Raw genomic sequence first — 24934 nt, forward strand, 5'->3', positions numbered from 1 at the left:
TTTTGGATTTTAGCTCATCAAAAGCATTTTCCACGTTTCGAAGGTTTGATTAAATTTACAAACACCGCCCTAAAAAAGTCAAGGCATGAAATAGATTAGGTTGGATTGTGGGGCTGCCATTCTTTGTTCAAAGCAATGTGGATCCAAACAAATAAATGAAAATCAGTAGAGGACAAAAATGATTGCATTAGTGTATTATTATTGTTAGGATCCATTCGATTCGGTCCATACGATTTTTTTCGTCTGGATTTGTCTTCTTCAGTTTATTCCAAACGATCTCATAATCAGTATCAGTGATGTTTGGTAAACAACATCCTGAAAAAATACATTGCATTTCAATTCGAGCATTGGATCGATATTAGTTTACTTTGCTCTTTAAATTGAATTGTTGGATCTTATATACAACTTCCTTTTTTTTTTTTGGGGGGGGGGGAGTATGAATTTCATTGAACTAGGCACGAGAAGTCAACTAAAAATAATCTTAACATCTTAATTAGGCTTGTAAGAAGAAGTCAATTGTTTAGGTGGCATGGTTTTCTTCCTTACATTAATCAACATGTAGACTCGTCTATGTTCCAATAATGCATGGATTGGTTGAATAATTTAGCGAGATGGTGATCAAGAAGAAGATTTACTTAGATTTTTTTTTTTAAAAAAAAAATGATATGGTTTTCTTGAAGAAGTTGATAAGATACCACATTGATGGAGTAGTGAGAGAGTCTATACCTACATTAGCGCCGTAGATGAAGAAATTTACACGCCTCTAATTTATTTCTTTATTAATTATGATATAAAATAAGCAAGTACAGCTACTCGTTTAATTACACTATGGAGCAAAATCCAAGCAATAGATTGCGATATCTAATACATGATCATTTCAAGAGTCTCCAATGTCAATTCATTCAATTTAATATTAAAATAAAATTAGAAATATTCATTTTTTTTTAAGTTGATATATTATTTATTTATTTTGTTTAGTTTATGACAATATTAATTCTAATAGTAAATTATTTTTATATGAATATAATTTGTCTTGACATTATCGATCTATCTAATTTGCCTAATTCGATCGATTTTTAGGGTTCAGATGGTATTTATATGTAAAAGTTAATCCAACTATTTGGAAAGGGAAGGGTGCGAATCTACACAGTGGGGATTGAAGTGTGCGGTCGGACCGGAAAGGTCCAAATCACTTCTCGCAAAGTCGCAATTAAAGATTGGATCGTTGACTTTTATCATTGAACCGGTGTCGGTCGCCGTCGCGCCAGCCGGCCTGCCGCCGTCTTTTCTCCTCCTCCTCCTGCCAAACCGACGCCGCCTTTCTACCTCCGCTCCACTTCATCTTACTACCGCCCGAGAAATAATAGACCCATTAATTTTAACGATATATATAGATATGAGATATCAGAAGTCTTCGAGAAGTCCAAGGCCAAGGGTGGAAACTAATACAATGCCAAGATGTTGAATTAATTATAAGAACGGTTGAAACAAAGTGGAGTCAAAACCAATCTCTCTCTTTCTCACTTTTGTCTGCCTCCTTGTTCTCCCCAAATTGAGAGTAGCAGCATGATGATAATCTTGATGGTGAAGCTTGTTGTAGAAGGTAGCTGATGGATTCTTTGGAACGCGAAAAAAAGAGCTGCAGAGCTGCCTCCTTTACCAATACGAGCCGCAAATCTCATGGTAAGCGGAGGAAATCTCTTGATTATTTTATCTTCTTCTTTTCGAGCTCTCCTCTAAAAACATTGTTGGTTGTGTGGAAGAATTCTCGGGAATCCCAAAAGATTTCACTTGCCGAAGTTACAAGCTCTCATAAAAGGACCCGCTTTACCACTCGCTGCAACGCTTATCGTACGCTGCGGTTATGAAGAAGAAGGGGGACAAATTCGCCTATGATTTCAGTCAAAGATTGAATTTTGGGTTCTTGGTGTTCTTCTTCTTCTTGGATGCTGCTACGCTCACCGATTCCCAGAGCTGCAGCTCCGCGGACTTAATCGCCCTGCAACGCTTCTCCAGAGGCTTGGATTCTGGGATTCCGGGATGGCGCCTCAATGCATCTGATTCCGATTGCTGCAGCTGGGATGGTGTTTCTTGTGACAATTCCGGAGTCATTGGAGCTAGAGTGGTTGGATTGGATCTCCGAAATAGGAGCTTGAAAGGGTTCTTGTCTGATTCTTTGGCAGATTTGGTTCTTCTCTCAAGCCTCAACCTTTCCTTTAACTCTCTTCGAGGCACTATTCCATCAGGGCTCTTCTATATTACCGGACTGAAGCACCTCGACCTCAGCATGAACAAGCTCTCGGGATCGATTCCTCCGGATTCGTTCCTTCCCTCCATCGAAGTCTTCAATATTTCTTATAATGCTTTCAGCGGCAAGCGCCCAATTTTTTTTGGGTCTACGAGGTTGCTGGCTCTCGACATCAGTTTTAATAAGTTCTCCGGTGGCATTGACACCGCAATCTGCAACTCTTCAGCCCAAATTCAAGTCCTCCGGTTCTCGGCAAACTCATTCTCTGGCGAATTCCCTCCCGGATTCGGCAACTGTGCTTTTCTCGAAGAGCTCTCCGTGGATGTGAATGAAGTGAATGGGACTTTGCCGGACGATTTGTTCAAGTTGTCATCTTTGAGAAGGCTGCGATTGCAGGGGAATTCGCTCTATGGCTTGCTCAGCTCAAGCATAGGTAATCTCTCCAACCTTGAGCTCTTGGACCTTTCATTTAATTCATTCTCCGGCAGGATCCCCAATGCTTTCCGCAGACTGACAAAACTCAAGTACTTATCCCTTCAGTCCAACAGTTTCAGTGGTCACTTGCCATTCACTTTGTCCAACTTACCACCACTTGTTCTGCTCAACTTGAAGAACAACTTACTCACCGGCGAGATCGCTCTCAATTGCATGGCAATGAATCAGCTTAGCTCCCTCGATCTCGGGACCAACTTCTTCAGTGGCTCCATTCCTCACAATCTGTCTCAGTGTGTGGAGTTGAGGACCCTGAATCTAGCCCGAAACAACCTAACCGGCGAAGTTCCGACCAGTTTCCGGAACCTTGTCTCGCTGTCTTATCTCTCACTTTCTAATAACAGCTTGTCCAACATATATTCTGCCTTGCTGATCCTGCAGGAAGTGCAAAGCCTTACCGGTTTGGCACTCACAAGGAACTTCCATGGCGATGAGAGGATTCCGATGGAGGGAATTCGAGGATTCGGAAAGATACAACTTCTGGCTATAGCAAACTGCGGCCTCTTGGGATCCATTCCACCTTGGTTGTCCAATCTGAGCGAGTTAAATGTTCTAGACCTGTCGTGGAATCATTTGGAAGGGAGTATACCTTCATGGATAGGGACTCTTGAGCACCTCTTCTACTTGGATTTGTCGAATAACTCGCTGAGTGGAGAGATTCCAGTCAGTTTGACACAGATGAAAAGCCTAATATCCGGTAATAGCAGCTCGAGTTTTGGACCCCCAAATGAGGACTTCCCTTTCTTTGTGAAGAAGAACATTAGTGGCCAGGGATTGCAGTATAATCAAGTCGGTAGCTTCCCACCATCCATAATTCTGAGCCAGAACATGCTCGTTGGTCCAGTTTTACCGGGTTTCGGGAACCTCAAGAGGCTCCACGCGCTTGATCTGAAGCAAAATAGGCTGTCAGGGAACATCCCGGATGAGTTATCAGGCATGTCTAGTTTGGAAGCTTTGGATTTGTCACACAACATTCTCAGCGGAGCCATTCCTTCCTCACTCACCAAGCTCAGCTTTCTATCGAGTTTCGACGTGGCCTACAACAATCTGTCGGGTCCGATCCCCACAGGAGGCCAGTTTTCGACTTTCTCGACTTCAGATTTTGAGGGCAATCCAGGCCTCTGTGGCTTTCACTCGAAACTCTGTGATTCTGATCAAAGGCATGAGGGGCGGACTGTTCAAAGGAGAAGAAACAAAGGTGTGATCATAGGACTCGCCTCTGGAATTGGACTCGGAACATCTTCTCTTCTTGCTTTCGTTTACTTCCTCGTGTCGAGGAACCACCGCCATCGGCAGGATGATGGTCCGAAGGTGGCAGACTATTCCAATTCGAACAATTTCAGTGATTTGGAGGGAGCGGAATCCAGATTGGTGCTTCTGTTTCGTAACATGAACACTGACAGTGAGTTGAGCATCGGTGACATCTTGAAATCCACCAACCATTTTGATCAATCCAACATCATCGGCTGCGGAGGCTTCGGCCTTGTTTACAAGGCCATCCTTCCCGATGACAGAAAGGTGGCTATCAAGCGCCTTTCCGGCGACTACTTCCAAATGGAGAGGGAATTCCAGGCCGAGATTGAGACGCTTTCGCGAGCTCAACATCGAAACCTTGTGCTTCTTCAAGGATACTGCAAGATTGGCAGCGACAGACTCCTCATCTATTCTTACATGCAAAATGGGAGCTTGGACTACTGGCTTCATGAAAAACCTGACGGCGGCACGATACTGAATTGGCACAGAAGGCTTCAGATCGCACAGGGCTCGGCCAGGGGACTGGCCTACTTGCACCAATCTTGCGACCCACACATCTTGCACCGTGACATCAAGTCTAGCAACATCCTGCTGGATGAGAACTTTGAGGCTCATTTGGCCGACTTCGGGCTCGCGAGGCTGATATTTCCCTACGAGACTCATGTCACCACGGACTTGGTTGGCACATTGGGCTACATTCCTCCCGAGTATGGCCTGTCTTCGGTAGCCACTTTCAAGGGCGATGTGTACAGCTTCGGCGTCGTGCTGCTGGAGCTACTCACCGGTAAACGGCCGGTCGATATGTGCAAGCCGAAAGGGGGGAGGGAGCTGATTTCATGGGTGCTTCGGATGAAGGAGGAAAAGAGGGAAGTGGAGGTGTTCGATCCTCAGATTTACGATAAGTCGCTGTTCTACCAACTGATGAAGATGCTTGAGATTGCCTGTGTTTGCCTGAGTGATTCGCCAAAGATGAGGCCTCTGTCAAAGCAGCTAGTGGCATGGCTTGACAGCATTGGCACAGATTAGCAACTCGGAGAAATAAGAGATCCTTTTTTTCTTTCTTTCTTTTCTTGTTCGACCTTTTGTGATCAGGAATGGATTAAGATGTTCGAATAACCCGTGCGTAAATTCTAAGAAGCTTAATAGATCTCCTGCTGACAATGCTCACTTTTACAAAACCGAATTTTACAGATATAGAATTGATGGAAATTTACAACTTAAAAGAAATTACTAGTTTTTCAGTGCTTGAGATGAATTAATTATTATGATCTTAGAAGAGAAGTGACAGTTACATATCTGCAAATGTTTTTAATTGATCTCCTGTAACGAACTATTTATTTAAATAATAACTAGTAGCAAAATTCCATCTTGATTTTGACAATTCAACGCTCAAAATTCCCCTAGTAACGTTCATAATTCCTTTTCGGTACATCCCGATCTAGTGACTAGCACATAAAATATTATAAGTCTGAAGTTTGAATTTCGATAAAATCGAGATAAATACCTCCCGTATGTATTAGTCACTATTTCAAAAGCTAATAGTCATCCGTGATTTATTATCTTCATAAAGTCTGAAGTTTGAATCTCGATAAAATCGAGGTAAATACCTCCCTTATGTGTTAGTCACTATTTCAAAAACTAATAGCCGTCCGTGATTTACCTCCTCCATGTTGATTCTGGGACGAATTAACGGGGACACTAGGGGCGAATGTATTCATCTTTTACCACCATAATTCCCTACGAGTATGATAATTTAATCAATACAGTGACCAAGGCCAAATTTAAAAGCTACAAATTTAACCATAAATCCAAATAAATGAATAGATCACGATAAAAAAACATCAGTGAAAACAAATCTATCAGACTATGATCTATTATTCTTCCTTTGTTTTTTTAATAAGAATTAATGATTGATCCTATTCGAAATTGTGCAGATGAAAATTAGGTATATAGTTGTTACGTTGATCGGATATAGATCATTCTTTAATCTGTAAGCACAATAAATGTTAATGCTGAGTTAGGAAAGGGGTCTCCGGCGTTGGTCCTCCGACGTTCAATTCAATCACTGACATAAAGAAGAAGACGAAATAACAATGGTACAAGCGTAAACAATGAATAATGCGTATCTTTACCAGTGTACAGCTCCCCCTTTATATAATGCCTTGGTGGGCAATCTGTGCGCTTTTTGAGATTTGAGCATGTTCTCGCATTGGTCGTTGACACGTTTTCCAATTAATCGTGGGCAAGTCCTCCGATTTATCGTCGTACGATCTGTCTGTTGACCATGCACTATGTCGGCCACACTATCATCTCCTAAAAGGATATCCCAAGATAGGTTAGCGATCCCGTTAATCGGCCGAGCAAGATAGCCGCTTGGCCCAGTACTCCTCCTCTTGGCCAAGTATTAGACTCAGTTACTCTTCCATGTGACGACGAGTCTCGATAGTATGTTCTCGTTCGATCGAAATAACGCTCCGGTTATCTCAACGCTCCTCTGCGTGACGAACTTCTAACGGGAGTTTCGCTTGATCCATCCCTTTGTCGGTCGAGCAAAATATGTCCGATCGGCTCATGATGTAGAGCTCCACTTGAATACCTTTTGATAAATCTATTGATCTTCGGATATTGATCTCCTTAATTTTAACCTTCACGTCCTCCTTTCACCCATTGTTAATGACCCCTCTATCATAATGATATAACTCTATCTTTTTTGCAGGGGAAATTGGCAATGTATGGTCTCGTTGTACCTACTCTTCAGTCTCGCACATGCATTCAATGCATCGCGCAGGAAGTGGTCTTAAAACTTGTTTCAGTCAACTCTTCCCAGGCGTCAGTTTTGGGGAAGCGAAGGAAAGAGTCTGCAAAAAAGCAACGAAAGGCTCCTGCCTCATTTCTTTCAAAAGAAGCAACAAAGAACAATAAAGAAAGGATAAAAAGTAAAAATATGAACAAGTTTTCGGTTTTTTTGTCCTTCTCCCCTTCCTTTCTCTGTCCAGGCAAACATGATCAACCATGTTTTATTTGTTTATTTTTTACGTACAGTCTGAGCATTATTATTTCCGATAATTTTTGTTGACTAAAATCTGACCAGTTAAAATTTTGTAGGATATTGTTAAATGGTCAGAATCTGGCCAGCTAGAATATATGCATGCATACATATGCATGGGTATTTTAGTAATTTCATATGACCACATTAATTATATGCATGTCCATGCATGCATTTTAATTAGGAGATAGAGATTTCTAACTGGCCAGATTCTGGCCAGCAAGATATCCTTCAATTAGAATACATACATGTACATGCATATAATTAATGTACACATATGATATTACTAAAATACCCATATGTACACTTGCATGTATTGATTCTAGCTGACCAGATTCTGACCATTTAGTATTATCCTATTATTTCAATCTCGAATAAAAAAGATATCCTAATAGTTTCCAGTATCATGGTCAGATTTAAAAGGGTATTGCTAAATGACCAGAATCGGGTCAGTTAGAATATATGCATGCATGTATATGCATGGGTATTTTAATAATTTCATATGGTCACATTAATTATATGTATGTTCATGCATATATTTTAATTGGGAGATAGAGATTTTTAGCTGGCCAGATTCTAACCAACAAGATTTACTCGATTTAAAAAGCCGATGAAAAATTATCTCAATGGCTCATTAATGCAGGGTCTCATTTATTTTCGATTCAGTTTTGTTTGCTGTCATAGGAAATGCATTCGGTGGTCTAGTGCATTAATTGAGTTATGAAAATCACAGTGAATGCCTTTGTTAATCTCTTGCTGTTTGTAGACATTGCAGTTTTATGAGAATTAAATAATAATTAATAATTCATCAAGGACAGGTCTTCAGTTATTGTAAGGTCTTTGATTGATCAATTTTGAAAAGATTGAGAATCGCTGTCAATCAAAGAAAACACACAGAGCACATTAATTAAAATTAAAAAAAAAAACATGGCAAGGTAATTTATTTATTTCTTTTCTGAAATCATATTAATAGTCCAATAGCCCGTCAAATGATGTGTTCTTCTTCTTCCTTTCTACTACGAAGCATAGGCCCAACGTCTTCTTCTAGCCCACCATCTGAGTTATCCGTTTTTATTCTCGTATTACATTCTGTCCGTCACATGTCCGTTCGAATGCTACGATTTATTTCTCCCATGATGATCTTAGGTCGGGTACGACGGAAAACTGGGGCGAGGATTTCACCTTTTTGCCATAATGATCAAGACCCATGACATATTATAACAAAACAGATGATCAAAACAGATGATTAGGAGGAGGAGACAATTGTTACGAGAATTTTTGATATTTGAGAGTTCAACCAACAGATCAACATCATCAATGGCGATAACTTCCAACTCCCAAGTCCTGTTCTTTGCAATGGAATAGTTTCCCACTCACGTGATCTCGTCTGTTTCATGGCCAGCATACGGCAGTGCCCACAACTGCTACTCCTTCCCTTGGTTGCGCAGTTGCGCTCCCCTCCTCATCTCTGAATCCATGGAGTACGAACGAATCCATAACCATAAACCCTTGTCTGCTCTGGTAAATTTCTGCTCTTTTCATCTCCATTTATCTCCCTCTGAGCTCAAAGGACTGGTGTTTTGAGATTGGCAACCAAAAGCTGCGACATGAGTCACTGCTTGCATCGGTTTCGATGCAGATAGATTTCGTCCGCTTGCGCTTGCCTGCGCTCCGACTCGACGTCTTTTCCTATTATAATTTCGAGCCTGAAAAGACCAGAGATGGGGTTTTAGATTAAATGATATGAATGCCTGTGCTTGGGACGTTGTGACGGGGATCCGGCAGCTTTTTTAGTCAGAGTTTTGGGTTAAATTGGTTTTGTGGTTTAAGGGAAGCGGATTCTCTCCCAAGAATCTTCGGGCGATGCTGCTTGGAGCGGAGAAGAGGAGAAAGGAAGAGGAGGGGCTCGAATCGAAGGCTTCGTCAAGATCGGAACCCTCGAAGCTTGAAAGCGGAAGTAAACAAAATCTCGTTTTTTTTTGTAAAAAAAATCTGCCATAAAAAAGAGTTTCCCCCCTCTTTATTTGAAGAGATGTGCGCTGGGATCTTGCAGGGCCAAGCGCGGCGAATAGTTGCAAGGATGTAGAATGCTTCTCATTGATGGAAATAGGTTTCAGATCGAGAGATCAGGCGATGGGCGTAGGCAGGACTAGAGCACAAGAAGAGGACTCCATCGAATCGGACAGCGGATCCGCCGGATTCGAGTTCCAGAAGGCAGAGCGGACGCCACATCACCGGGCGACGGCGGCGCTGGTGCCTCTTTTCTCGAAGCCGGCGCCGTCGAAGTGGGACGATGCGCATAAGTGGATTGCAAGCCCGACGTCGAACCGTGGGGGGAACAAGGGCGGAGGAGGAGGAGGTCAGGCGAAGAAGGGAGACTTGGTGGGATACGTGAATCGACACACCGCGGCCAAGGCTGCTCTGGATGTGGTGGAGGAAGTAGACACCAAGAGAGTGGATGTAAGCCAGGCGAAGAAAGAAATGGGCGCTGCGAAGAGTATGAGTTGGGTGGGTGAGCATCATCCTGCGCCAGATTCAGGGGCTAAACCTGCGGCTGTTCTCGAGAATCCAGTGGTCGATTCAGATGGTAATATTCATTTACTCTGAATTATTTTCTCAACTTCTTCTCTTTACAATTGAGTCGGCTGCTTGCTTGCTTGCTTGTTGTCTTCATGTGTTCTTCTCTAAGAATTTGGTTCTTTATCATCATATCTTTACTGTTCGTTATGATTGAATTATACACTTCAGGATTCAACATCAGTAATCGAACAGTGAATTTCTGTGTCTACATTCCTGGGAGACGGTTATGGTCCAATGATTTGACAACTGAGTCAATGCAGGATAATGATGGACTAGATCGTCTAATCTGAGTTCTTCAGCATTTGTTTTCTTTAAGTGCCAATTAAATGATTATACAATCTTTCTTGTCAAGTTAGATCTTTAACTGATTGGATCATTGGATGCTTCGTTTTTTTTATTTACGTAAGGTTGTTTATCTATATGGGTTTCTATTGAGATACCATACATTTCAAAATTGAAATGATGAAACACTGTGATTTTCTAAACTTGGATATTAGTTTCTTGACAATCGTTATAATTGGTATCTGAGATGGTAGCTTTCTACACTGTTAGAACTTTTTCTCTTCTAAGTGTTTCCTTGAATTTTTTTTTTAAAAACTACTATTAATGCTTGAAGAGCAACTGTAGAGTCTAATATAGTGAAAGATGTCTTTTAAGCATTGCCTTCTCTTCCAAGGGAATAAAGTTGCTTCCTTTTAGAGAAGGATTGATTTTGACTCAAGTTATTGCATATTCTTCTCTACCTTATTTAGCTATCTGTGATCATTTTTCATTGATTCAATTGCGACTCTCAGAAAATTATAGTCTCTGTAACATTTTGCAGTTAATTTTAGTTGGCATGATTCATCCTCTACTCAAAGTGATACAACTTTTATGACACCAGTGCCTACTATCAGGGCTGTATCCATGAGAGATATGGGAACAGAAATGACTCCTATTGCAAGCCAAGAGCCTTCTCGAACAGGAACCCCCATTAGGGCAACCTCACCACTTAGTAGCCCACCTTTGTCGCTGCCATCAACGCCACAAAGATCAGCTCCAGGTTCAACTCAGACAGACACAATTCCTCATCAGGAATTGAGCATTAAGGAGTTATCTGAAAAGGAACAGCACAGGAAAACTCGGAGGGAGATAATGGTGCTAGGCCAGCAATTGGGTAAGACAAACATAGCAGCATGGGCTAGCAAGGAAGACGAGGAACTTTATGCATCTACTTCAACTAATATGGTGTCAAAGGATCATTCAGCTAGAAGTGTCATTGAAGCTCGTGCAGCAGCATGGGAGGAAGCAGAAAAGACCAAGTATCTTGCTAGGTAATACTGGCATTGTAAATTTCATGTTGTTTCTTAGATTTTCTCTTCTTTAGTTGCTAAATAAATTAGCTGAGTTTTGATACATTGAATATTTAAATAAATCTACTTTCAGAATGTTCTATTGAAAATTATATTTCCTCAGGTTCAAACAAGAAGAGATCAAAATCATGGCATGGGAAAATCATCAGAAAGCAACAATAGAAGCTGAATTGAGGAAAATTGAGGTATGCACTATGGTTTCCTACAGTGTTGGATTCATAGTTTCTTATATATCATTGAGTCATGTTCCAGATATCCTTTCTGTTAGATGTTTGATGAGAACTAGGTACTTCATAGGAAAAGGAAAGTACTATTATGATTTTCAGTTACCACTGAGATAAGAGTTTACTATGTATTACTAGATCATGCATTGTATTTTTCATTTTTGACAAAAGTTGTTTGCAAGCCATCACATTCCTGGTGCTCTCAAGAATTTTTCTCAACCAGCATTTAATCAGATTATTAGTATAATATTTAGAAGTATCATAGAACCACTAAGCAATCAAAGATGGAATTACTACACCTATTCTGTAGGATTCTTATCCTTAATGTTCAATTATACTTCTAAATGTAGTGGAATTATTTAATCATTTTTGCTTTTGGCTTGTGGACTTCTAGTATCACGGAGAAATATGATAACTGTCTTTCTTTTCATGCATTAGTGAAACAGCTATTCAATACTTTCAATGCGCAGATGCTGATATTGGGAATTATTTATACAAGTGTGACTTTGATGCTCTAGTAAGAATACAAGTCTTGAAAGCGAGAGCACTTTTGCAGCTTGAAATTTGAATAACATACTATGAGAAAGGTGTACATCTGTGAGCTATAATGGTTCAGATAGGAAAATGTCATAGGCAACTTTGAAAATATAGCAGATATAGCAACATAGTTCCGATGAGAAAATGTCATGCACATAGGATTCATGAAAGAATCCATGAAGCTATTCTAGTTCTTGATCGCCAATCACAAAAGTTAAATGACAGCTCATTAAAGTTGCAGTGTTATTTCACCAACTACATTCAACTTGCAAATTACAGTTTTATTATATCTTATCACATGCCAATGATCTGTTCAAGAACTCAACTTTTTATTCTTTTGCTTTGGTCATTTGATGCTCTCTTTGTTGCAGGTTAAGGTAGAAAGAATGAGGGCATCCTCACACGAGAGATTGATGAGCCAGCTTGCGTCTGTGAGACACAAAGCTGAAGATAAACGTGCTGCAGCAGGAGCCAAAAGAAATCAACAAGCTGCTAAAACTGCACAGCAAGCAGATTACATCAGAAGAACTGGTCGGATTCCTTCCAAATTTTATTGCTGGGGTTGGTGCTTTTAGTTCATTGTTTGAATCAAGGACTCAATCCGCGCTTGCCTTGAAGGAGAAGATTTTGTTGCTTTGTTGCTTCTATAATGTAGATGGTGTACCTCTTTTTTTTTCTGAGTTCTCATTGTAAATTCTGATAGTTTCTCATTGTTTTGCTAACTGGAATCATGATCCTTTTCCTGAAATCAAGCTATCATATTATTTTCTTTCAAAAAAGTGTTCAGAAATAATAAAATGATTAAGATTCGAAGTCCAAATGAGATAAATATTTTAAAAGTTGATTTTTATGTGCTCATAACTTGTATTTTAGATTTATTTGATAGGCAAATCAAAAGAAAAGCCTTGGGGAAGGCTTTTAGTCGTCTTTTAGAATGAATAATGCTTGGAAGAAGAATCCATTCAATAAACTTCCGAGCATAGCTGGCCATGTTTGTTCATGTGAAATTATACCCATCAAATATCTTAGATTCATTAGTTCTCTAATTCTTGCCCTTTCCTTCTTTTCTAAATTTAAAAATTGTCCATGCAGTTGATATGACTTTTTTTAAAGAAAGAAAAAAAAAACGAAGAGAAGGATTGCACAAAACGCAAGCCAAACTTAAAACTCCAAATTAACAAGCTGCTACTAATGAAAATACAGTTATGATTATTTTTATTTTATTTTATTTTAAATTGTTTAATACCATTATTTTTTATTTTTGTGCAGAATATATTGATATGGACGAGCTGTTCCATAATAAAATCAGATATTTTTTATTTTTATTGTAACAAAAGATTATATTCTTCTCAAATGTTCTTTATCATTCATCTTTAAATTATAAAATTATAAAAAGAAGGCAAATCATCCATTAATTTATAGTCAATCGTCAGATATTTTTATTTATTTATTTATTTATTATTATTATTATAACTGACGGTAAAAATCAGAGGTAGATATTTTTGACATCCAAATAATTGCGTGAATGAACCCAGCTCCGTGCCCGCGCCACGCTCACTAAATCTTACAAAATCTTATATCGACCACGCGTCTTCTTCCTATTGGCTCGGCGTACCCACAGCATCCACCAGTGGATAAGGGATATATATGAGCCAAGATCTCCCTTTCTTCCGTCGATGGCCAAATGGTGCAGCTCCTCCACTGGTCTCCCTCTCTCCCTTCGAGAACTAAATTAACCCTCCCCCAATCCCAGCTCTTCTCCTCCTCCCTCTATTTGATTTCCACAGCCTTCGTCATCTCTTGCAGGAAACAGGGAGGAGTTGTGACATCCAACTTCTCCAAATCCAGCCCTCCCCTGCTTCAAGATGCCTCCAATGACCTCCAATCCGTTCCAATCCCTTTATCCATTTCCGACTTCGAGATCACAAACGAATTCATCCAGGGAATCTGCAAAAATCCCCAGACCGAAGCTCTCGCTTTTCAGTATTATCAACAGGCAAAAACACGTCCATCTTTTCGACCTGATAAAACGACGCTCAGGATTCTATTCGGGAGCTTGATCAAGTCCAAGCGCTGGAATTCCATATCGGTGCTCATCGATGACTTGGGGAGCCTCCATGTGCACCCTGACGAATCTACCTGCGCTAGATTGGTGCGAAGCTGCATCAGAGCAAGAAAGCTCAAGCTGGTAGAGTCGTTGCTTCGAGTTCTTGAATCCGACAAAGCCAGCGCTTCTGCTGCTGTCTCTGCTTTCAGTTCGGCAATGCGCAGCTACAACCAGCTCCACATGTACAGATGCACGGTTTCGGTTTTTGATCAGATGATTGCGGTGGGGCTTTCTCCGGATTCTAGCTGCTACCGCTCGATTCTCCGATCGTATCAAGATTTGGGGGAGACAGAAAAGGTGGTTGCTTTGTTTCTAGAGTACCAGTCGAAAAAGTCTGGAACTTTGACTGCTGACGCTGCTGAGATATACTTGATCTTGTGTGAGTCTCTAGGGAAGTCGGGAAGAGCCTTCGAAGCGCTCAGATATTTCAGGGAAATGGAAGCAAAGGGAATGCCTCCAAATGTTGCAATGTATGCCTCTCTGATGAGCTCATTTGCAAGGATTAGAGAGGCCGAAATTGCTGAAGATCTATTCCGAGAAGCGACCAAAAAGGGCTTGGTGAGAGACAAGGCCGTCTTTATGAATCTGGTGTTGATGTATGTCGACTTGGGGCAGCTGGAGAAGACTCTCGTGGTCGTGCAGAACATGAAAGATTTGAAAATTCATGTATCAGATTGTATACTTTCCACAATCATCAATGGATTCGCGACGAAAAAAGGGTCCAGATCGGCTGTGGCCGCATACGAGCAACTTCTATCTCTAGGATGTGATCCAGGGCAAGTAACATACGCTTCTATCATCAACGTCTACTGCCGGTTGGGGCTATCAAAGATGGCCGAGGCTGCATTTTCCAAAATGATAGAGAAAGGCTATGACAAATGTGTCGTCGCATACTCAAACATGATCTCAATGTATGGTAAGCTTGGTAAAGTTAGGGAAGCCATGAGGCTGCTCACAAGGATGAAGGTGAAGGGCTGCAAGCCAAATGTCTGGGTATACAACTCCCTCCTGCACATCCATGGCAAGCTCATGAACTTGAGGCAAGTGGAGAAACTTTGGAAGGAGATGATACGGAGAAAGATTGCACCAGATAAGATCAGCTACACGAGCATCATCGGTGCTTACAGCAAAGCAAAAAGACTCGATGAGTGTGTGAAATTTTTTGCAGAGTTTAAGAGGGAAGGGGGGAAGGTGGATAGGGCATTAGCTGGGATAATGGTGGGGGTGTTCTCAAAGGGAAGCATGCTTGATGAGCTGATTAACCTCCTCAAGGAGATAAAAGAAGAAGGAATTGTTATGGATGAGAGACTGCATGAGTCTGCTCTGTATGCATTGAGAGATGCAGGGCTCCAAATTCATGTTAAGTGGTTTCAGCAAAGCTTTGGCTTCAAATATGATAAATCCTTTCAATGATTTCTATTTTATTCACTCATTTTGTGTTTATAAACATTTCTGAATTGGATTTGTTTCCTTATGGTTAGCCTCTAGTTGCTTTCTTCTAACCGGTTGAAGCTGTCCTTAGCCATGGGAGAAGATGGTGAACAAGGAGGAATCTGAAATGAAATGGTCATTGTAACTATTAAGTGTATACTTCGACTAAATGGTCATTAGATTTTTTATTCTTAAAAAAGAAATTTTGATTACTTTGCTCCTAAGTTTAATCAAAATTTCCATGCTACTTCCTTGAGTTCCTAAATCAATTTCAATATTCCACCCTTTTCCCTATTTTTATTTCTAATTACAGAAATTAAAAGATTGTCACTTTTGCATCTGTTTCGAACACTCTTATGCAATTTGTACAACAGCTATTCTTTTGTCCAATTACAAATTAACTAGCTTGGATTATTTTATTTGACCTTGCATTTAGCATTCTTCAACAACATGCTTCAGAATTATTTTTCACTTGAATCAAAGTTAATTTAGGAAGAAAGGATCATCACAGCTCCTGCAATTAAACCTTCCACAGTCTCATCATAATGAGAACATTGATAAAAGAATGTATAGCTGTTAAGAGATTTGATGATGGAAGAATTTCTTCATGCTGCACGTGAAATCAGGAGGAGAAAGCTTGAGAGATTGTTCATCTGTACAAACTAGTTCTATAAGCTGGCACCCAGTAATCTAACCCACAATTTTCTTTATGGTCTTCCGGAATGCATGAAATAGGAACTAAGCAGAGCCCTTTACTTCTCAAATCAAGATTTGTCTCTGCTATCCCCTTCCTCGCCATCTCTCCCCAACCACTGTGATCCTGAAAAACACAGTAACTACAAGGAATAATTTGACTGCATTAATCGACTAACAAAGAGAAATAATGTATCAAACAGCGTAACTACCTTGCTACCACTTGACTTTATGTATGGGTCACTGAGCAACTGCATGAAAACATCAAGAACTCATTAGTTATTTAAGAATTACAGGTATGTAATCAGTAGGAAATCTTCATTTTCAAGAAAGAAGTCGTTTAGCTACTCCATATATGAATATTATTTCAGGAATTACCTGTACTTGCTCATGCAAAATTTTGATACAATTATATGTCTCAAAGAGCACTGATGCAGTGTCAGTCTGTCATCAAGCATAAGAATGGTTATGTTTCATGTTTTTTATTTTCTTTTTCAGTCACCATACGAACAAAGATGACTGATCAGTTATTGTAATCACCTTGCCGAAAGGTGACACGAGCTGTTGCAAAGCAGTGATCTTGTCTGTCAACTTCATCTTAGGTGCCTGTGAATGTATATCATGTGCATTTAAATACCTGAAAACAAACCCTTCTTTCTCTGTATTAAGGGAAGATTATTGCACCTTAGTAGATGAAGCTGTTGAATTCTCATGCTTGGATTTCTTCAGCAGTATCTCTGAACTGTAATCAGGTCTTTTCCTTTTCCCTTCACTGGTGGCAGTAAATGTTCTCCCATTTCTTCTATTCTACAAATTTAAAAAGGAAAAAAACAAACAACTTTTTGATTTCTTCAAAAGGAAAATAAGCCATCGCCAGACTTACAGATGAAGCCGAGCCTTCAAGCAGTGGCTTGTTCAAACAACCAGTGAAAGAAATACCATCTGACAAACTTCTGGTGCCAGTCCAAAGCAACTCATTTGGACACAGTTTGCTATTGATGCTCGTCTCCTGATGCTGATCGTTAGTCTCTCCTTTAATGGTAATGCCGTCATAACTGCATGACAAGTAACTTGAACGTAATCTATCATGCTTAACATCAGCAAGGTTCAGTGTAGAGTAGCGATCAGCCAGCAAAGAAGTGACAGGAAGGCTTGATACTGATGGCGAGAGAGGGTGGTCCAGGTGAGGGTTTGGAGGTGCTAAAGACCAGTTGATAGCCATGTCTGATGTGTTACTGCTCAATCTCTCAACCTGGAGTCTGCTCAACTTCTCCAGGCTGCTCAGTGACAGTGGACTGCTCAGGTAGTCGTTAGCACCGTGGAAGATCTGGTCTGTTGTCAGGCTTTTGGAGTTCAATGGTTGCAAAAAGCTTTCGTTGTCATTATGGTGGTGGTTCAGGGTGTCTCTGCCACCTCCGACGTTTCTGAAAGTTCAGATATATGTGACCTAACATGGCTACTCGATCGTGATCAAATCAGAACAGACTTCAATTCAATTCAATCTAGCCCTATTTGTTAACTAAATACAAGTCCTCCAAAGGAAGACAAGTCGCTAGCTCATCATTTGAAGCATCTGTACTAGGCACCAACTACTCTACTATCCATATCTTCTCCTACTTTAATTATACTTACAACAAAGCTTGATTCCATAGTTGGCTCTGCACCGGCTCGCTGGAGATATTGGCCGATGAGGAACTCATGCTGAGGCCCGGTATGTTGGTGAAGGAAGAGGCAGGGTCTTGGTCGTAAGGTGAACTGTATCGGCGGCTGGGAGGCGGCCATTTGTTGATGGAGTCGTGAGTGGAGACAGAGGTGGCAGGGATCTCCCACCAGCTACTGGATGAGGCTTCTCCTGCCATGGAATGAATGCATGCATTCTCTTTGGCTCTTGAACTAGGAGACCATATAAAGGAAATCATGTAGCTAGCCATTCGCATGACATCGGCTATAACTTTGAATTATGAGTAAAAAAGAAGGTGAAAAGGGAAGACAAAGAAGCGTGCCTATCCTTGTATTATTTCCACTAAGTTTGTGTGGCATTATTGTTGTAGGAATTGGCAAGTGTAGGAGGGGCCAATTAAGGATGGTAGGCCAACAATAGAGAAATGGAAAGCATTTTAGCAAACAGTCTAGTGCATCTTTCTTTATAAGCATGAGTGGAGCTCAACGAAAGGAATCTCGAGATCGAAGGAGTGTTTGAAAGCAATAATAGATACAAAGAAACAATCCATATAATGCATCAATGCAAAAAGGCAATACAAAACCGAAATTGATACAACGGCTATCAATGGACTAACCTGAATCCATTACTAATACCAACGTATCGCTTACTTGTCAACACCAGAGATCATGCAAGCACAACGAAAGTCTTTCACGAGATTGAACCGACAACTCAAGGTCATTCTCAATGGAGGAGGAGAATAGAGGAGAAGAGAACACAATTCAACATGTCCTAATTGAACTAAATCTCTTCCTTTATATATTCAACCCAACCTGTGAAGACTATCTATCATAAAATTCATCCTCATCAGCAGTTCATCAATGTTAATAAATCATATTAATAAATCTATACATTAAATCCATATCTAATAATATAAATTATCCTTCATACTTAAAGCATTATATCACTTAATTAGAGTTTAGTTTCCTTAATGACAATTGGTCATGTGTGTGTTAATCAAGTGTAAGCCGCACTATGTAGTTTTCAGCTCACTAATGTCAATTTAATCCTTCAATCTCCCACTTATTCTATACTCGATCTCTTATACACTACACAACCTTTTAGTTGAGCTCAATTGTCAAACTTTATGAGTTAAATATCCCTTTACAAATTTGGTCTATTAAATCAATAAATACAAGACTAAAAAAGTCAGTTACTATAACTGTAACAAGATCCAACATTAATCACAGTATTAATATTAGTAATGATATAGATCAAATGTGGATGTGTAGTATCAAAATGGCATAAAATGTGATATGTACATGCCCATTTTCAAAAGTCCTCCTTGTGACTCAAAATGAGTCCAAACCTTATTTATCGATACCTGATGCTAAACCGTAATGGTAAAACATGATTCAACCTTATGACTCCAAATGAAGTCCACATCATATTTACAATAACCAAATGTAAAACTGTCAATAGTAAATATAATGTCCATATGTTAGAGAAAGTCAAATTCATGCACGATATAGAAAATTTGCAATGTATACAATAAGCCAAAATATATGTGTTCATGAATATAGAACATTACACAAAATACATATTCTTACTTAATAAGTATTTCATCAAAAGGAAGAACCCTCATATTCAGTACATGTTAATGGAACACCTTGGATGATAGGCCCTTGGTAAGCAGGACTGTTAACATGAAATTCGTTCTTATATGCTCTATCACAATTTGGCTATTTTGAACTCTTTTTTTAACCACCAGAAATTTTATATCGATGTGTTTAAACTTTGACGAATTGAGATTGTTTTTGGAATATAATTCTATAGTTTTATTATCACAGTTGATCCTCAATGATCTATTAATGCCCCCCCCCCCCCCCCCCCCCCAATGATATGTAACCCTATGATAAGCATTTGCTTGACGCTTTTACATGATTTAGCTCCTCTCACCAACATGAAAATATAACCTAAGGTAAACCTCCTGCTATCTTCCAGTAAAATTAGAGTCTGAATATCCAATAATCTCCGGATGATTTGATATCCGATATATGACCATGTAATCCTTCATTCTTTACAAATACCACATAACCCTCTTTACAACTTTCCAATACTTTGGTCCAAGATTACTCAAATATCTATACAACATCCTCACAATGTACACAAGATTTGGATGCGTATATACTTAAGCATACATCAAACTCTATACTACCGATGCATAGGGGATTTGCTGCATTTTCTCAATCTTAAGTTTATGACGTGGGCATTGCTACAAGCTAAGTCTATTACCCTTTAATATAGGAGTGTCACTAGGAGCACAATTCTGCATGTCATACCGAATAAACACTTTTTATATATTGGCTTTTTGTGATAGTCTAAATGTGCACCTTGAACGATCACAAATAATTTATAAGCCTAAGACAAAAGATGCATCACCAAGATCATTTATTAAAACTCACCGGATAGAAATGATTTGGTTTCTAGCAGTAGATCATTATCATTGTTGTAAGCAATATATCGTCTATATATAGAACAAGTATAATAAACTTGCTTCCATTTAATTTTGATATACAAACATTGATCAACACAATTATCCTTAAAACCATATAAGAAACCACTTGATCAAACTTATGGTACCAATGATAAAATACCTGTTTTAAATCATAAATGGACTTCCGTAATTTACATACTAGGTGCTTTGAATCTCTCAATTCAAAGTTATCTGACTTCACTATGTATATAGTTTTTTCAATGTTTCCATTAACAAATATAGTTTTACCATCCATTTGATGGAACTCTAAATCATAATGCACTACAAGTGTCATGATTATCCTAAGGGAGTTTTTCGTCGAAACTAGCAAAAAAATCTCCTTGTAATCAATGTTCTTATTTTGAGTGAATCCTTTGGCAACTAGGTATGCCTTATACTTTTCGACATTGCCATGTGAATTCCATTTGATTTTAAATATCTATTTACAAGTAACAGATTTCACACCTTCAAGCAATTTGATAAGTTCCTAAACATCATTGCCAACTATAGAATTCATCATCTTTCCTCATGGCATCGATTCATTTTTTTAGATGAGGGCATTGTTTGACTTCTTGAAATAATATGGGATCATCTTACAACCTTATGTTAAACTCATGCTCTTAAAGATACACATAATCACGAGATATCATGAATCTCTTTTCTCTAATGGATCTCTTTAGTAACACTTGTTCTTGAGGTGGTTGGGAATCATGTTAAAAAAAGATAGATCCTTTACCTTAACGACCCCCTAGTACTGGCCTCATGAATATAGAGGGATGAAAATACAGGGGCACAGGTGTTAGGCACATGGTAGGGTAAACCCCAGGCCGTCAATTTCAGAAAAAGGTAAATCCTCTGCTACACCATTTTGCTGAGAGTCTCATGCTTAGTGTATTGTGTCACGATTCCGCACTCTGCAAGGTAATCTGTAAATGTCCCAGACATTATTCACTTGATCCGTTAGGTCTACCATAGTATTTACCATCACGATATAATCTTATAATCTTAATCTTCTTGCCAAGTTGATTTTCAACTTCGGTTTTGAAGGTTTTAAACATATTCAAATATTTCAACTTCTCATGAATAAGGTATAAATTGATGGATCGGGTGGACTAGCTTGGGGGAATGAATAATTTACAAATTTAAAATTACAACTTCTCTTTCTATCGAACTAGCAAGGACACACTAATTAAATAATAAAAATAAATGGCATAAAAGTAAAGTGAACACAGGAATTTACTTGGTTTATAACTTGGTTGGTTGTTAATCCAAGACAATCAGAAGCACTATCAATCTCCTTCTTTGACAAGGTTGGAGGTAGAGTATGTTGATACCCTGTGGTAATTTTGACGTGATCGACCAGATTAAGTTAGGTCCTTTTGTGTTTGACCCTTGTGGCTAAGTGTGCAGGAGATTAGGAATACAAGAAGTCGAGCAGAAGACGTAGCTAGCGAGAAGGATGACACGGGAAGGGAGCCGACGGGCTCGGTGCATCCGAGGGATGAGGTGTTACAGAAGAGTACATCGGTGGACGAGAAGGACGTGCATGACTTTCCGAGGGATGAGAAGCCGGAGCGGAAGCCTGCTCGAGGAGAAGGCCAAAAAATGATTCCGGGTGAGCCTTATTTCGGATGGTCGTGATCATCCAGGCGATCGGAACAACAGAAGAGCGAAAGAAGGCTAGAATTACTGCTGGAGGCGCCTTCAAAGTGAATTGAAGGCGCCCCCGCACCTTCACTGTGGAAGGCACCTTCCATAGGGTTGGAAGGCACCTTCGACTAGGCTGATTTTAGTCATTGCCAAAGGATAAAACTTTATCTTTTGGCCCCTCGCTAGAGGTGCCTTCCAGCCCTATGGAAGGCGCCTTCAAGCCATGGATAGAATCTTTCAGGGGCTATAAAAAGATCCCTGGACCTAGAAAATATATATCAACTCTTGTATTCTTTTCCTAGAAATAGTCTGAGCAATTAACGAGTGTAAGAGACTTCTCCACCTTCACTGAAGGAGATTTTTAGAGCTTTCATTGTCCTTGGATTAACAACCGCCTAGGTTATAACTAAGTAAACCATGCGCCTCTTCTTTCATTTTCTTGTTATTTATTTTAATTATACTATTGCTGCTAATCTGAGTTGAACGGTCGAGAAAGGTGTTTGTTTCACTTTTTGACAGATAAACTCGACACCCTCTTGCCGGCCCTAACTAGTCTAATAAGTGGTATCAGTGTCAAACTACCTCAGAAGGACTAACCGCCGACTAAAGCAACAAGACGATGGTTGGTGCAAGCATCCGCCTACCTAAATTTGAGGGAGACTTCGCGCAATGGAAAGGTCGGATGGAGGTATTCTTTAAAACAGATTTCGAGATTCTGTTAATTATGAAATATGGTTTTGTAGTTCTGAAAGACAAAGAAGAATACCAGTGGACGAAGAAGGAGCAAGCCAATTTCGAGGCGAATGGTAAAGTAGAATTCCATCTGCTAAGCGTCCTTCCACCCCAGAAAGTCAATCGAATCGATAGCTATGACTCCGCCAAAGAGCTCTACGAGAAGTTCCTAGAACTCCATGAAGACACTTCGAAAGCAAAGTTAGCAAAACGAGACATCCTCCGAACCCAGCTAACAAACCTGTAGATGAACAATCGAGAAAAGGTAGTGCGACTCTAAGCATGAATCAAAGAACTCATCATTTAGCTCAATAATCTCAGAGAATCAATAATGAACCGAGATTCAATCCGATATGCACTCAACGTCTTTCCAAGAACTCCAGAATGGTCATCCTTAGTAGATGCATATTACATCGTTAAGGATTGTGAGGTAAGTACACTGGAAAATTTGTTTTCCACTTTTGAATTTCACGAAACTCAATGTACAGATTCTAAAGAAATCGAAAAGTTGAACAATAATCTTTCCTTGAGAGCCAAGAAGGAAGGTCCTAACTCTGAAGCGTCGATCGACGAAGATGAAGCTGCGCTATTAGTAAGAAAATTTAATAAATTTATTAAATCTAATAAATTTAAATACAGATGAGAAAATATTATCGAAATAAAAGGGCGGGTCGATGCTACAACTGCAACGAAGAAGGGCACATCAATAATAAGTGTCCAAAACTGAAGAACAAAGACAAGGAAAAGAGAATAAGAAACAAGCTCGGCCCAAACATAATCTAAAAGTCACATGGGATGAATCGTCGTCCTCCAACTCTGAAATCGAAGCCTGCGTCGGACTAGCCCTAATAGCAGACCATCAAAAGGAAGACGAAACCAGCTCAGAGATGAGCATCGACGAAGGAGGAGGATCATAAGAGGAAAGTTGCGATGAAGGAGGAGCATCAGAACTTAAGGTAAGTGAGGTACGCGGTCTTTCACCCCCAATAATCTTTTCAGTTCATTACAGTTCTTTCTAAGGATTTAGTAAAACTAGAAAAAGAAAACAATGATTTGAAAAGACAATTAGCAAAAGCATGTCGATTAGACTTGTTTGATAATTTAAAAATAGAAAATGATAAACTGAAAATAGAAATAGAATACTTGAAAAATTATGCATGCTAAAAAAAATCAAAATATTAGGAGATATAATAATTTGAACTGGTATATTAGACATCACCAGAGATAAATTAAGAATATTCCTAAAAATTATGTACCTCTAAAATTTCTGATTAATCCAGTAGCTAAGAACAAGTAGTGAAATCCATGTCAACAGAACTGAGGCGCCTATGATGAACTGAAGAGCCTCCAAACTGTTGTCCGAGATACCTCTGATGAACTGAGGTGCCTCCAATCTGCTAGATTAGAAAATGAACGTTGCATGGAGATAAAACTTTATCTAGTTGGAGGTGCCTTGGATCACTCGAGGGGCCTCGAAATGCCATGTCGGCAAAATAATTTCTTCGATCAGGAGGCTATAAATAATGCCCTAGAGCTAGTTGTAGGAAAGACACATGTTCTTAACTTTTGTATTTCTTTCTGAGCTTTCAATTGTTGTAAGGGGCTTCTCCATCTCTGACCTTTGTCGAAGGAGTTTCTTTAGTGCTTTCAATTACCTTGGATTAACAACTACTCAGGTTGTAACCAAGTAAATTTCCTATCTTTCACTTTACTTTTATGTCATTTATTTTGATTAATTAATAGTATATTCTTGCTAAAGTAAGTTAGCAAGAGATTAGAATTCTAACTTACAAGCTATTCACCTCCCTTTGACCATTCCACCGGGACTAATAGTATATGCTACCAATGACCAACACATTACTCAATTGATTGCCAACAAGCCACAATCAATTGATACGGCTTATGTCCCATTTCCAGGTCACACAAATCGATTGACCACCAATGACAATCCATTGGTACACAATAGTCGAGTTCCCTGATTGATTTGGAAGGCTAATGTTCGCGAGTTCATTAACCCTAATTGATTGGCTCAATCGATTAGTGAACACCAATTAATCCATCAATCAATTTGAAAACCTTCTATGTACAACCAAATGAATCGCAATAGATTGGTGCTTATGACAATTAATTTGTGTTATCCAACTGATTGACCCAATCGATTCCACAATCTTCTATATCCGACCTAGGGTTCTCCAATCAATTGACTCCTTATGGCAATCAATTGGTGTAACCAATCAATTTGCCCAATTGATTTCAGACTCTTCCATACACAACCTAAGTTCAACAATCGATTGGTCCCCATGACAATTGATTGATGAACACTAATCGATTTCCAATCGATTCTAGCCCTATCTTTGCGAGATTTTGGGCATCCCAATCGATTGGTCCTTAT

General features: G+C 39.5%; 4 protein-coding genes across 7 annotated transcripts; 3 read left to right on the plus strand and 1 right to left on the minus strand.

The window, feature by feature from the left end:
- Positions 1-1384: 1384 nt before the first annotated feature.
- LOC122023891 (phytosulfokine receptor 1-like) lies at positions 1385-5172 on the plus strand. The gene is made up of 2 exons (XM_042582313.1): positions 1385-1683; positions 1764-5172. Exon 2 carries the CDS (start codon positions 1865-1867, stop codon positions 5018-5020), a length of 3156 nt encoding a protein of 1051 aa, XP_042438247.1. The 5' UTR covers positions 1385-1683; positions 1764-1864; the 3' UTR covers positions 5021-5172.
- Positions 5173-8349: 3177 nt separating this feature from the next.
- On the plus strand, positions 8350-12544 carry LOC122025370. 2 transcript variants are annotated; one of them, XM_042584175.1, is made up of 6 exons: positions 8353-8561; positions 8680-8997; positions 9094-9627; positions 10444-10933; positions 11076-11157; positions 12105-12543. In XM_042584175.1, exons 2-6 carry the CDS (start codon positions 8904-8906, stop codon positions 12306-12308), a joined length of 1404 nt encoding a protein of 467 aa, XP_042440109.1. In that variant the 5' UTR covers positions 8353-8561; positions 8680-8903; the 3' UTR covers positions 12309-12543. The 2 variants fall into 2 exon arrangements, with proteins under 2 accessions (XP_042440110.1, XP_042440109.1); XM_042584176.1 differs by having other exon boundaries at positions 8350-8997; positions 10504-10933; positions 12105-12544.
- An 867-nt stretch (positions 12545-13411) lies between these two features.
- On the plus strand, positions 13412-15527 carry LOC122025779 (pentatricopeptide repeat-containing protein At5g13770, chloroplastic-like). The gene has a single exon (XM_042584654.1). The coding sequence runs from the start codon at positions 13418-13420 to the stop codon at positions 15251-15253; it is 1836 nt and encodes a 611-aa protein (XP_042440588.1). The 5' UTR covers positions 13412-13417; the 3' UTR covers positions 15254-15527.
- A 231-nt stretch (positions 15528-15758) lies between these two features.
- Positions 15759-17924, minus strand: LOC122025793 (transcription factor bHLH111-like). Of its 3 annotated transcripts, none has more exons than XM_042584673.1 (7): positions 17597-17924; positions 16848-17019; positions 16649-16771; positions 16505-16570; positions 16343-16408; positions 16177-16215; positions 15759-16091 (listed from the first exon to the last, which is right to left on the minus strand). In XM_042584673.1, the coding sequence occupies exons 1-7, from the start codon at positions 17899-17901 to the stop codon at positions 15921-15923; spliced, it is 942 nt and encodes a 313-aa protein (XP_042440607.1). In that variant the 5' UTR covers positions 17902-17924; the 3' UTR covers positions 15759-15920. The 3 variants fall into 3 exon arrangements, with proteins under 3 accessions (XP_042440607.1, XP_042440604.1, XP_042440605.1); XM_042584670.1 differs by having other exon boundaries at positions 16848-17388; XM_042584671.1 differs by having other exon boundaries at positions 15759-16107; positions 16848-17388.
- Positions 17925-24934: the final 7010 nt, after the last annotated feature.

Source organism: Zingiber officinale, chromosome 9B, assembly GCF_018446385.1.
Source record: "Zingiber officinale cultivar Zhangliang chromosome 9B, Zo_v1.1, whole genome shotgun sequence".
In the NCBI taxonomy this organism is placed as follows: domain Eukaryota; kingdom Viridiplantae; phylum Streptophyta; class Magnoliopsida; order Zingiberales; family Zingiberaceae; genus Zingiber; species Zingiber officinale.

Bases quoted from the DNA above. Each gene is read 5' to 3' on its own strand.
- LOC122023891 (XM_042582313.1), top strand. From the start codon at position 1,865: ATGAAGAAGAAGGGGGACAAATTCGCCTATGATTTCAGTCAAAGATTG.
- LOC122025370 (XM_042584175.1), top strand. From the start codon at position 8,904: ATGCTGCTTGGAGCGGAGAAGAGGAGAAAGGAAGAGGAGGGGCTCGAA. The intron at 8,998-9,093 runs GTAAACAAAATC...GGGATCTTGCAG, and splicing joins CTCGAAGCTTGAAAGCGGAA to GGCCAAGCGCGGCGAATAGT. The intron at 9,628-10,443 runs GTAATATTCATT...AACATTTTGCAG, and splicing joins TCCAGTGGTCGATTCAGATG to TTAATTTTAGTTGGCATGAT.
- LOC122025779 (XM_042584654.1), top strand. From the start codon at position 13,418: ATGGTGCAGCTCCTCCACTGGTCTCCCTCTCTCCCTTCGAGAACTAAA.
- LOC122025793 (XM_042584670.1), bottom strand. From the start codon at position 17,901: ATGCGAATGGCTAGCTACATGATTTCCTTTATATGGTCTCCTAGTTCA. The intron at 17,389-17,596 runs GTAAGTATAATT...CTGAACTTTCAG, and splicing joins CTATGGAATCAAGCTTTGTT to AAACGTCGGAGGTGGCAGAG. The intron at 16,092-16,176 runs GTAGTTACGCTG...TGTGTTTTTCAG, and splicing joins TAAAGTCAAGTGGTAGCAAG to GATCACAGTGGTTGGGGAGA.